This window comes from Dama dama, chromosome 23 (assembly GCF_033118175.1).
Source record: "Dama dama isolate Ldn47 chromosome 23, ASM3311817v1, whole genome shotgun sequence".
NCBI lineage: Eukaryota > Metazoa > Chordata > Mammalia > Artiodactyla > Cervidae > Dama > Dama dama.
Genome location: NC_083703.1, coordinates 67,302,576 through 67,314,435, shown reverse-complemented (window position 1 = coordinate 67,314,435; position 11,860 = coordinate 67,302,576). Strand labels below are relative to the sequence as shown.

General features: G+C 45.9%; 1 protein-coding gene and 1 non-coding gene across 2 annotated transcripts in view; both read right to left on the bottom strand.

Moving 5' to 3' along the window:
* Window positions 1-6,290: 6,290 nt before the first annotated feature.
* The window catches only part of LBP (lipopolysaccharide binding protein), a 31,974-nt gene continuing 26,404 nt past the window's right edge, over window positions 6,291-11,860 (bottom strand). The window contains exons 13-15 of the mRNA XM_061127266.1: window positions 10,152-10,215; window positions 9,064-9,140; window positions 6,291-6,687 (exon numbers count right to left, since the gene is read on the bottom strand). Coding sequence (XP_060983249.1) covers window positions 6,643-6,687; window positions 9,064-9,140; window positions 10,152-10,215 — 186 coding nt within the window. The 3' untranslated portion in view covers window positions 6,291-6,642. The remainder of the gene's footprint in view (window positions 6,688-9,063; window positions 9,141-10,151; window positions 10,216-11,860) is intronic.
* Window positions 8,599-8,671, bottom strand: TRNAE-UUC (transfer RNA glutamic acid (anticodon UUC)). The gene has a single exon. It is a non-coding gene; the product is annotated as a tRNA-Glu (tRNA).

The following is an 11,860-nucleotide window of genomic DNA, read 5'->3' as shown; positions in this document are numbered from 1 at the left end:
AACTCAGGAGAAATAAGATAACATAATATTTAAATAGGAATTCACAGTGCCTCACAATTGATTGCTAAATGAGCTGTAAAGCCGATGACAAGCTTTTAAAACTCTGTACCAGGAGATATTATTCGGTTGTTTATGGTCTAATTAGGAGCATATTTTCTTGCTGGGGGAAAAAAAGGGTTAACTGAGCAGGGCAAATCAATGAACCTAAGAGATGTCTTTTTACTGAGATCAATGGAATTCATAGGCCTTTCACTAGACTGATAAAAAAAAAGAGACGGATGTAAATGAAATCAGAAATGAAAGAGGCGACATTACAACTGATGACACAGAAATAAAAAAAGGATGATAAGAGACTACTGTGAACAATTATATTCCAGCAAATTGGGTAAGCTAGAAGGAATGGAAGCATTCCTAGAAACATATACCCAACCAAGACTGAATCATGAAGACATGGAAAATCTGAGCAGACTTGCAACTAGTCAGGAGATTGAATCAATCATCAAAAATGTCCCCCAAAAGAAAAGCCCAGGACCAGATGGATTCACTGAGAATTCTACCAAAATTTAAAGAAGAATTAGTGCCAATAGTTCTCAAACTTTTCTAAAATATTAAAGGAGAGGGAACACTCCCAAACTCATTTTGTGAGGCCAGTGTTACCAGATATCAAAGCCAAATGAAAACAGTACAAGAAAACTACAGGCCAATATCTTTGATGACTATAGATGCAAAAATCCTCAATAAAATACTAGCAAATCAAATTCAACAGCTCATTAAAATGATCAGACAACATGACCAAGTGGGATTTACCTGTGTGGGGCAAGGATGGTTCAACAGATGCCAATGATACACCATATTGACAGAATTAAGGGTAAAAATCACATGGTCATCTCAGTAGATGCAGAAAAAGCATGTGACAAAATTCAACTGCCTTTCATGATAAAACACTCAACAAACTAGGAAAACAAGGAAACTACTTCAACCTAATAAAGCCCATATATGAAAAGCTCACCACAGGTATCTTACTCAGGGGTGAAACACTGAAAGTTTTTCTTCTAGGAATAAGGCAAGGATGACCACTTACTGCCACTTCTATTCAACATAGTACTGGAAGTTCATGACACAGCAATCAATCAGGGACCCAGGTTGCTGCTGGCTCTGTCATCTTCAGGACATTTATCTCAAGTTACCCTGGGTGTGAACATTTGGCTGGGGGCAGGGGTGGGGGAGAGAGAGAGAGTCAGACTCATATGGGGGTGTTTGTGGGCTGCACCTGGAGTGGCATAGATTACTTCTGCTCACATTCCATCTGCCAGTCCAAAGCTTGGTTACAAGGTCACATCTAACTGCAAGGGAGGCTGGGAAACAGTTATGTGCCCAGGAAGAAGGAGAAATGGGTTTATGACTAGCTATCAAGTCAAATTCTTTCCCATCTGCTCTTTCTCAGCGGAGGGAACGTGGGCTCAGAGAGGTCCTAGGTCACTGTGAGTAAAGAGAAATTAAGAGATGCAATCTATACATAGTTGACGAAGCAGGAAACAAAAGTGCAGATGTAGTACCTGAAATTATAAACTAACAGAGAAGCCAAAAATATGAAGCTACTGGGAATTCCCTGGTGGTCCACTGGTTAGGACTTGGTGCTTTTGCTGCTGTGGCCCCATTCAATCCCTGGTTGGGGAACCAAAATCTTGCAAGCTGTGCAGTGAGACACAACCCCCGCCCCACCCCCAGAAAATGAAGTTACATAGCTTTCTTGAGAGAAGGACTGTAAATGGGGTGGCTAAATGAATTGTTGGCATATAAATGTTCAGTTGAAGTTCTTTCGTGTTCATTGCTGCTTAATATTCCATTTATTTCACTATGTGTCCATCCACAGCTGATGGACATTTGGGTTATTTTCAGTTGGAGGCTATGATGATGAGTGTACATGAACACACCAGTAAGTGTCTCTGGTGAACATGTGCGGGCATTTCAGTTGGGTGTATGATCGCTGGGGCATAGCCACGTTCAACTATAGCAGGTCATTCCAATGGTTGTACCAACTTACACTCCTGCCAGAGCAGACAAGTGTTCCAGTTACTCCACGTTCTTGCCAACACTTGGATTTTGTCAGGGGGAGTTCTTAGAGAGCCACTCTCTATGTATTTGGCTGCCTCGGGTCTTAGTTGTGGCACCCGGAGGCTTCTCTAGCTGTGGTGTGTAGGCTCAGGTGCCCCATGGAATGAGGGATCTAGTCCCCAGAAGAACAAAGCCCAGACCGCTCTCTGAGCCAAGTTGAATTCTTTACTATGCAACCCTCCTCAAGCCAACACTGTGAGTCTGAGGGAGCCCCTTCTTCTGTATACTCAGGAGGAGCGGGGAGGGTGAAAGAGGAGACTGAGAGCAAATACCCAGCTGCTAAATTGATGGAAGAGTCTCTTTAAATGACTGAATTCCATTTCTGACATTTATTTCATGGATGAGCTGGCTCCTGTACATGTGTGGATGCATGAATAAGAAATGATGTATGGATAAGGTTATTTCCTGAAATATTATTTATTGTCATGAGTTCAGCTGAGTTGGAGAGATATCTGGGCTGCCACCTGGGCTGTTGGAGTGGTTGATTAAAGCAACAACAAGCCCAAATGAAAGTCATAGCGAAGCCTTTAGTCACTCAACCCGAAATATAAGCAAGAGGCTCAAACCAGAGAAATCACTGATGCCCCTGTTCCATTTCCTCCATTGGACAACGTGCAGGTGGTCAGGGGGATTGCTGTAGACGTTGGGGTCATCTCATTGATGGGGATCCCCAAACAGAAGCCTCTGGCAGGTTCCTGAACCCTGAGCCAGGGGGGTGGGGTTGGGGAGAGTGCTGGGAGTGGACAAGTAATGAGCATGAGTCATTATGGGTTTCCCTGGTGGCTCAGTGGTAAAGAATCCAACTGCCAATGCAGGAGACATGGGTTCAGTCCCTGGGTTGGGAAGATCCCCTGGAGAAAGAAGTGGCTACCCACTCCAGTATTCTTGCCTGGGAAATCCCATGGACAGGGGAGCCTGTCGGGCTACAGTCCACGGGGCTGCAAAAGAGTCAGAGGAGACTTAGCAACTGAACAACAACAACAATGAGTCATTGTGGGGAAAAGTCTTCAAGGTCCCCCACTTCGCTCTCTGATAGGGTCCTTGGCAGAGGCATCTAAAGACCTTGGCCCAAGGTTTCAGGTAAAGAGACTTAGGAATGAAGGCTTCTGGGTTAGGAATGCACATATGCAAGGAGCATGCCAGCCAGGGTGTCTGAGTCTCTGACTGCAGCTCCCCTCGGGGACTGCAGTGAATTTTCTGGGCACCAAGACTTGTGTGGGGAGGGTAGTTTTCCTCCATGAGGCCCATCAGTTCAAGCCTTTGTCATTGCCTACAGTAAGGCCTCAGAAATCTCACTTAAGTTTTTGGGGAAGTGCTCAGTTCAGTTCAGTCGCTCAGTCGTGTCCGACTCTTTGTGACCCCATGGACTGCAGCACGCCAGGCCTCCCTGTCCATCACCAACTCCTGGAGCTTACTCAAACTCATGTCCATTGAGTCGGTGATGCCATCCAACCATCTCATTCTCTGTCGTCTGGACTTTAGTTAAAATGAGGAGTTGGGCTTCTCACTTATAAAAACCAATTATTGGAAACAACCTAAGGTCCAGTTAATAGTGGGTTGGTTAAAAAAATTGTGGTTCATCCTCACCAGTAAATCCAATGCATCTTTAAGAAAGGGGAAGCTGTCTGTGTATGTACACAAATGTGGAACAGTATGAGGCTGTAGGAGGGCTCTTGGGAAGTTAGTGAAGAGGGGGAGAGGCACTTCGCAGCTAGGAAGAGCATCTCCAGGGTGGCATCTTATTTTGTGTGGGGTGAAGTCTATGGTACAATGGCTATCAGTGGTTCCTCTATAGTCTCTTGATGGTTCTCTGATAGCCCAGAGTTCTAACTGTTACTATTAGAAAATGCTGTCTCAAGGTGTCAGAACCTGCTAGAGGACCCCAGGGCTGGCAATGGTGGTCCTGGAGCCACCCCAGCAAGACACGATGACCGTCTAACTTGAGGCTCTGCTACTGAGTGAATGTGTTTATTCTCACTGGGTAGAAATGGCCTCTCCTGCTTTGTGAATGAGAGATATTTTGTACTTTCATAAATAAGTGTTTGTTTCCCCTATCTCATAGCAAACCTGGTTGCTCCATACTCATCAAGTACTGGGCTTCCCCAAGTCCTTTCTTAGAGCCATTCCTTGGAATGCCCTGGAATGACCTAGAATGCTATGAAATGAGGACTTGCTTGCAAAGTAGGCTGAGTTTCTTAAAAATATGCAGAGGAGGGATACCTGGTGGTCCAGTGGCTAAGATCCCTCCCTCCAAGTGCAGGGGGCCCAGGTTCGATCCTTGTTGGGAGAACTAGATCCCACCTACTGCAACTAAGAGTTCACATGCCACAGCTAAGACCCGGTGCAGCCAAATAAATAAACATTAAAAAATTAAAATATGCAGAGGAGACCAAACCATGGCTTTTACAAGCAAAGTGGGGAACAGTCTCATATCACATCCAGAAGTTTGGGCCCACATGCAGGCCCCACCTATCTTACTAGTCAGTCATGCCAACCTGAGTTCTACTTGCTGGCACTTGCTGGCACTTTGCCTGAGAGGTTTCTATGACTGCCAGAGCCTGCTCTGTCTACACTAGAAGAACTGGAGAACTAGTGTCCTCTAGGAGATCCCCTCAACAAGTGACTGATGGGAGATGATGTACAGCATCTTGGCAATCTTGGCCCTTGGGTGGATCCCTGGGAAGGGTCCAACACTGGCTCCCAGGGTCCCCTCAGTGAGATTAAGGTGGACACTGGTTTGATCATGAATCTTTTGAACTTTAGAGTTTAAAGGCTGCCTTCCCTTCTCCACTCACTTCCTCTCCTCCACTGGTTACTTCCTGGGATCTTCTTCCCAATAAACTACTTGTCCCCACCTCCTTGTCTCAGAGTCTCCTTCCAGGGGGGCCAGAGAAAAGCAGGTGATAAATGCATCAGCTGTTTACCAGGACCTGGTTATGCCCTGTTCTTCCCCCACCCCTGGAAGCTGGATGTGAATCCATTGTGTCCCTAGTCACCATGCAAGGAGGGGTTACCAGCAAATTGACATGTGAGGACTTTAAAGAGCCCTTGCCCTGGGGCCCAAAGCAAGTGTGTTGGGATCAAGACTGGCTCTTTCCACCATAAGGCAAAGTTCTGAAAAGCAGGCGCTGGAGCTGGTTTTTACTGCTTCTCCTTCCCCTGTGCTGACCAGCTCAGAGCCTACAAACAGGAGGTGCTTAGTAAGGATGTCCAGCCAATAAATGCTGAATCCCCAGTAGGGCTAAATAAATCCTTTTACATGGATCAACTAATATTCTCGTTATAATAGTCCTGGGTCATGGATACTATTACTAGCATCCTTATTTTATAGGATAAAGTGGGGGAAAGAGGAAAGGGACCTGCCCAAGGCCACATGGCCAATCCTGGATGAAGCCAAGCTCTTCACAGCCCATCACTGGGGTGGATGATGGTGAACAAGTGCACAAAAGGGATGAGGTGAAGTCATGGCTTACCCCACCGCTGGCTGGGTGACAGTGCATCGTCCCGACTTGGAATTCACCTCTGTCACACACGGGGTAACTCGGTCTATTCCCTGTGAATTATCTGCTAGCTGGCAGCTCCATCCATCTGCTCAATAACACAATTGAAAAAATATCCAACGAGCTTTCTGATTCCCAGTCCCTGGGGGCCCAACTACATAACTTGGAAATGACTCTTTGGTAAAGTCTGATCAGAGGTAGGTTGTTCAGTAATCAGAAATCATGGTTTCTTCCTCCAGGCTTGAGACTCACAAACATCAGTTGGATGAGCTTTATATTTGGGTTGGACCCAAAATCTAGACGGATCCATTTCCCCCTAATTTATACCAGTTTCAATGGGGAGAAAGCAGCAGGAGGCTGAATTTTTGCTCTGGGAGATCCCCTGGTTCCTCTGTCTGCAGCAGGCAGAGAGGGAGGGAAGGAGGGGGGACATATTGAAAGGAGCCCATGAACTGTCCATGAACTGAGACAGATAAGTGCCAGAGACAGCCAGCATCAGCACCAGCTGCAGGGCTGAGCAGGAGCAAAATCCCGTGTTCCCTCCTGGAGGTTTCCACAGCAGCGGTGCTGAGAAATGAGAATGCAGCCAGGGCTCATCCCTGGAGACCACAGAAGGAGCTGACCATCCAAAGACCCCTTAGGTAGCAGAAGGTGGGTGGTACGGCAGTTCAGCTGAAGTACCAGGTGGTTCTTTCATTGAGTCATTCAATAAATATTTATTGAGGACCTACTATGTGCCAGCACTCTGCTAGGCACAGATTCGGTGGTGAATAAAAAAGACAGTGCCTGCCCTTAAAGACAGGACAGGTCAGTGGGTGGGGATGGTCTACCCTGGTGAGAAAGTAAAGTCTGGAGTCAGAGAAGGTGTGGGTGCACCAGCTGAAAGGATAGGGTCAGAGGCCAGGTTCCCACAGCTGATAACAGAGACATCTTCATCTTCCCAGAATCTCCAGGAAAGTGCTGCACATCTGGAAATGCAACTTGGCGATCCAGCTGTGGCCTCCAAGCCCTGTCTTTGACGTTGCCCTCAAACTCTCAGGTACCGAACGTTGGTCCCCAAAAACAGGAAGTCCTAGGAGAGACAAGACAGGATGGGATGGTGAAAGCATCCTCTGCTCCAAAAAGACGCATCTCTGATTTAAAGAGAGGCCCACATCTGGGGAAGCACACGTTGTGTCAGAAACCAGGTCAGCACATAAATCGAGCGTGTGTCTCTGTCCCCAAGGTCTCCATAAAGCACAGCTTTTGCCAGCTACCTTCTCTAAGGTGGCAATTTATCTGTCATTTCCCAAGCTGCTGCTTTCTGGCAGACCTCATAAATGTCCTTCGTGTCACCTAAATTCTCTCTCCTTGGCAAATAACACAAAACTGTGAGCTGCTGGGGTTTACTCTCCCACCCCCTCGTAAGTTTCCATCACCTGAGGCACGGGAATTCTGAACTCAGAGCAAAATCCAATTCTTTCCCTGGTTTTTGGTGTGAAAACACATTGGCAGAGTTGACCTCAAAATTCTAACGCATGTTGATTATATATACAGTTGACCAGTTGTTAAATGAGGGTTATGGGCGCTGATGCTCCATGGGTGGAAAATCCATGTAGAGCTTATAGTCAGTCAGCTCTCTGTATCCACGATTCCTCGCATCTGTGGTTCAGCATGCCCAGATTCAACCAGCTGTGCAGATGGTGTAATAACTTAGTATTTACTATGGGGAAAAAAGGGCTTCCCTGGTAGCTCAGTTGGTAAAGAATCCACCTGCAATGCAGGAAACCCCAATTTGATTCCTGGATTGGGAAGATCCTCTGGAGAAGGGATGGGCTACCCACTCCCATTATTCTTGGGCTTCCGTTGTGGCTCAGCTGGTAAAGAATCTGCCAGCAATGCAGGAAACCTGGGTTTTATCCCTGGGTTGGGAAGATCCCCTGGAGAAGGGAAAGGCTACCCACTCCAATATTCTGGCCTAGAGAATTCCATGGACTGTATAGTCCATGGGGTCTCAAAGAGTTGGATACAACTGAGTGACTTTCACTTTCACTTTTTGTTGAAAAAAAATCTGCATATAAGAGAATCTGGGGACTTTCAAGCCCGTGTTGCTTAAGGGTCAGTCTAACGAATCTTCTAGTGACTTCCATTACGCCAAACAGCTAAAAGCACTAATCTTCACAAGAGCCCAGTGAGGTTTGGGCTATACCTCATTTGACAGAGGAGAAAACTGAGGCCAGCTGAGTGAACTGTCACTCAGTCCTTGCTTTCAACAATGATCTATCTCACTCCTCACAAGCTCTCAATAAGAGTTGGATATTGACTATCTCTGGGTCCAGAAGAGCTCCAGACATTTGTTTTTCAAATGTGCCAGGCGATGTCTGTTTCGATGTTTCTGATCACTCTGCTGCCTGTCACTCTCTTCAGTAGCTGTTATTTGCTGGATGTTGACTATGTATCAGGTACAAAGCAATATGTCCTTAAATGCTCACAAGCCTGCCAACCCAGTCCTCCCACCTCACAGATGCTGTTCTAGAAAGATAACCTGAACCATGGGGCACAGATGGCGCATAAAATGCTCAGCCAGAATAATGGAGAGTCTAATGAAGAATAAGACATATTCCTCGGTATTCAAATAGTTATAAATGATGGTTCATGGCATGGTTGGGACAGTATTCAACATAGGTAGAGAGGAGACTCAATTGCAACACAAAGAGAAAAAGAGAAGAAAGAATAACAAGTCTGAGAGCCAACAAGGCAACTATCCAAAACAATTTCAAAAAGTGCTTAGAGAAAACAACAGGTTGGAAGGAAGGACACCATAAGTCAGGCTGTGGGTGTGGTGGGGCAATGGGTTTATGAGGGTCAGCACACCAAACATGAATCCATGACAAACCTCTTCCACTTAAGTAATTAGAAGAAATGCTATTCTATTCCACCTTTTTCTATTCTTTTCCATTCCATTCCATGTTTTGGCCATGCAGTGAGGCTTGCGGAACCTTAGTTCCCTAACCAGGGATTGAACGTAGGCCCTCAGCAGTGAAAGTGCTGAGTCTTAACCACTGGACCACTAGGGAAATACCAAGAAATGAGAAATTTCAAAAGTGCACAAATGCCTTTCAGAACCTGAACAGTTGGTGTGTTTAAGACTGCTGTATTTTCAAAATGAGCTCATCCTGAGGTTCCCCTTGGTCACCCATGGTGGGGGGTGGAGGTGGAAAAGTTGTGGCACAGATTGTGTCAAATCCTTCCTGCCCTAACAAAGGACAATTTATTAGGTGACACTTATAAAGCACACGTGGATGTCTTCATGGCATCCCAGCTGACCCCAAATTGTTCCACCCCAGTCCAGGCTTTCCCAGCTGCAGGGTTGGGCTGGGTCCCACCCACTGAGTTATAGCCTGCCAAGCAGGAAAGCTCACCAATCCCCTCCACAAATCCTCAGACCCCCCCGCTTGAATCCACTGACCTTGTGGATCTGGAGAATGGGGTCGGAGAGCTGAATTCTCTTTAGCAGAGGGAGAGGGAAGCCTTCTGCCAACTTATCTGGAGGTAGAGGCAGAACGTTGAGAGATTTGTTAGTAAATAATTATGGAGAAAATTTTACCAAAAACAAGTTCCTCTCTGCAAACTCCATACACAGTATATTCCCATTTAATTATAACTGAAGATTGGGATTACTATTCTCAAGTTCAGATAAGGAAACTGAAGCACAGAATGGCCAAGTAACTTGTGCTAGGTCACACAGCTAGAAAGCGGAAGAACTGAGGCTTGATGCCAGGCAGGCTGACACAGGAGCCTGAACTCAGCCATGGTGCTCTGTGGAGGTAGAGGCAAGGATAGGGCAGTGTCCATGCATGATAAGAAGCTAGTGGGTACTTGCTCTCGGCCCCCTGCCTGTATCCTGCTTTCTACTGCAGCCAAATGAAGCAGGGCCTCATGGAAAGAGGGTTTAGGTCTTTAAGCTTTTGTTTTTGACTAAGGAGTTGGCGACTAACTGGGAAATGTAAATTTAGAGGTGGACAGGTAGCTCAAGTGCTAAAGAATCCTGCCAATGCAGGAGCCACAGGAGACACGTGTTTGATCCTTCAGTTGGGAAGATCCCCTGGAGAAGAAAAGGGCAACTCACTCCAGAATTCTTGCCTGGGAATTCCCATGGGCAGAGGAGCCTCGTGGGCTACAACCCATGGGGTCACCAAGAGTTGGACACGACTGAGCATGCACGCACCTTGCCTTGTGCTCTGCATGTTAATTTGGTTCTCAGCCTTTCACCTGTCACTTCAGGGTGTGTGTGGGCACTTCTGTGAGCCCTTCTTTCTTCCTTAGGAGGAGGTTTCCTGTGCTCCCAAAACTGCCCTTGTCCCCAACCCTCGTTAGAACCGTGGAAGAAGATGAGGCGAACTTCAACACTCCCATCTCACAGACAGGCCACTGAAACTGAGAGGATAAGTGACTCGCTCAGATCACGCAGCCTGCAGGAGAACCCTGGTTCCAGCTTTCTTTCCCCCAAAGGGCAGTGTCCACTCTTGACTTAGAAAAGTCCATAGTGATTCTTACCATTGATCTTGGGGTAAAAGTTGTTGAGAAGGTAATAATTGAGCAGTGCCTCCAACAGCTCCGCCTAGTGGAGAACAGGAGAGGTACACCATAATCACAAGTACTATCTTGCCCACCAACAAACCCACAAAGAACCACCCTTGGGGCTGGGGTGGTCCTGTAAGTGCTGACATGGCAAAACCCTTGGGAAAAAAAAAGGCAAATTTCAGGTAGATACCTACATCATGCTATTGCTTTATAAGATAAAACTATTTTGAGATGCACGTTCATATGTGTACAAAGTGATAGAAAATTTTGGAAGACTACACAACCACCATGTCTACACGATCTTTCCTCTAGGAAGAACATCAAGGTTTGGCTTAGCCTTAAATTTAGTATTTAATTTTTCTTTTTGCAGTGAAAATGTTTTCCAAAATCACTTATATAACAAAAAATGATTTTAAAGTTGAAACAAAAATTATGAAACCCAACTTTTAACACTCACTGTGTGCCAGGTATAGGACTCAGAGCATGATATGTATATATACTGGATTCACTGTAAGTCTTCAAAGTTAATATTAATGCCCCCATTTCACAGAAAAGAAAACTAAGACCCACAGAATGAAAGTGACTTGCTAGAAATTGAATCCAGATTTATATGAATCTACAGGTCTTGTTTTCTACAGTCGGTATTGGGAAAACCTGATAGGATGACTTGAAACAAATATTTATTTAGTTTAAAATATCTTTTTTTTTGGTTGCGCTAGGTCTTCAGTGCTACCCACGGGCTTTCTCTAGTTGTGGTGAGTGGGGGCTCCTCTCTAGCTGTGATGCCCGGGCTTCTCATTGTGGTGGCTTCTTTTGTTGCAGAGCACGGGCTCCAGGCACATGGGCTTCAGTACTTGCCGCGCTCGGTCTTGGTTGCTCCGTAGCATGTGGAATCTTCCTGGATCAGGGACCGAACCCGTGTCTCCTGCATTGGCAGGCGGATTCTCATCCACTGTTCCACCAGGGAAGTCCCAGGATGACTTTTTGTGACTCTTTACATAGGAATAATTTACTTCACAACACATTTTTACATGCCACGCATGGATACAGTATTAGTGTGTTATTATTCGCTTCATCCTTCATTCTCTGAAAGGAGTCATCCTGCGGGGCCCCTGTGACCAGCGTCTCTCCTCACACTTATGTGTTTATGTCCTCTGGCACCTGAGGGAAAGTCTGGTCAGTGGAGGGCAGGTAGAGGGGGGTCCGAGAGGACCAGTGTCCATAGGATGGTGAAAAGGTAGCCAACTACTGTAGGTTAAATCTTTCCATCTCCTCCTTGACCTGTGAGGAGGAACATCACCACACTTTCCCTCTTCAGAAATCTCTCCTTGAGTGTTTCAGCCCACACAAATCTTCCCATTCTTTTTTCTCCTTTCATATGGGGACTTTTCGCCATGGCCACGTTTCCTCTTTGTGGAAATCGTCTCTTGGTTTTGCCTGCCCAGCCATCGATTCCTTTTGTTTAAATAACAGAATTCCTATTTTCTTCAGGGGAATGCTCCTTTCCTTTCTCAGTCCATGTGGTTTGGGACTGCAAATATCGGTTCTGGGAGTGTAGATGAAACTCATGCTGGTTGATTGGCTTTGTCCAATTTCCAGCCAAGATGTTTGGCTAAAGATGGGCACTTGATTAAGAATAATTCAATGAGGACTAGCACAAGATCTTTTTTTTGTTTTTAATA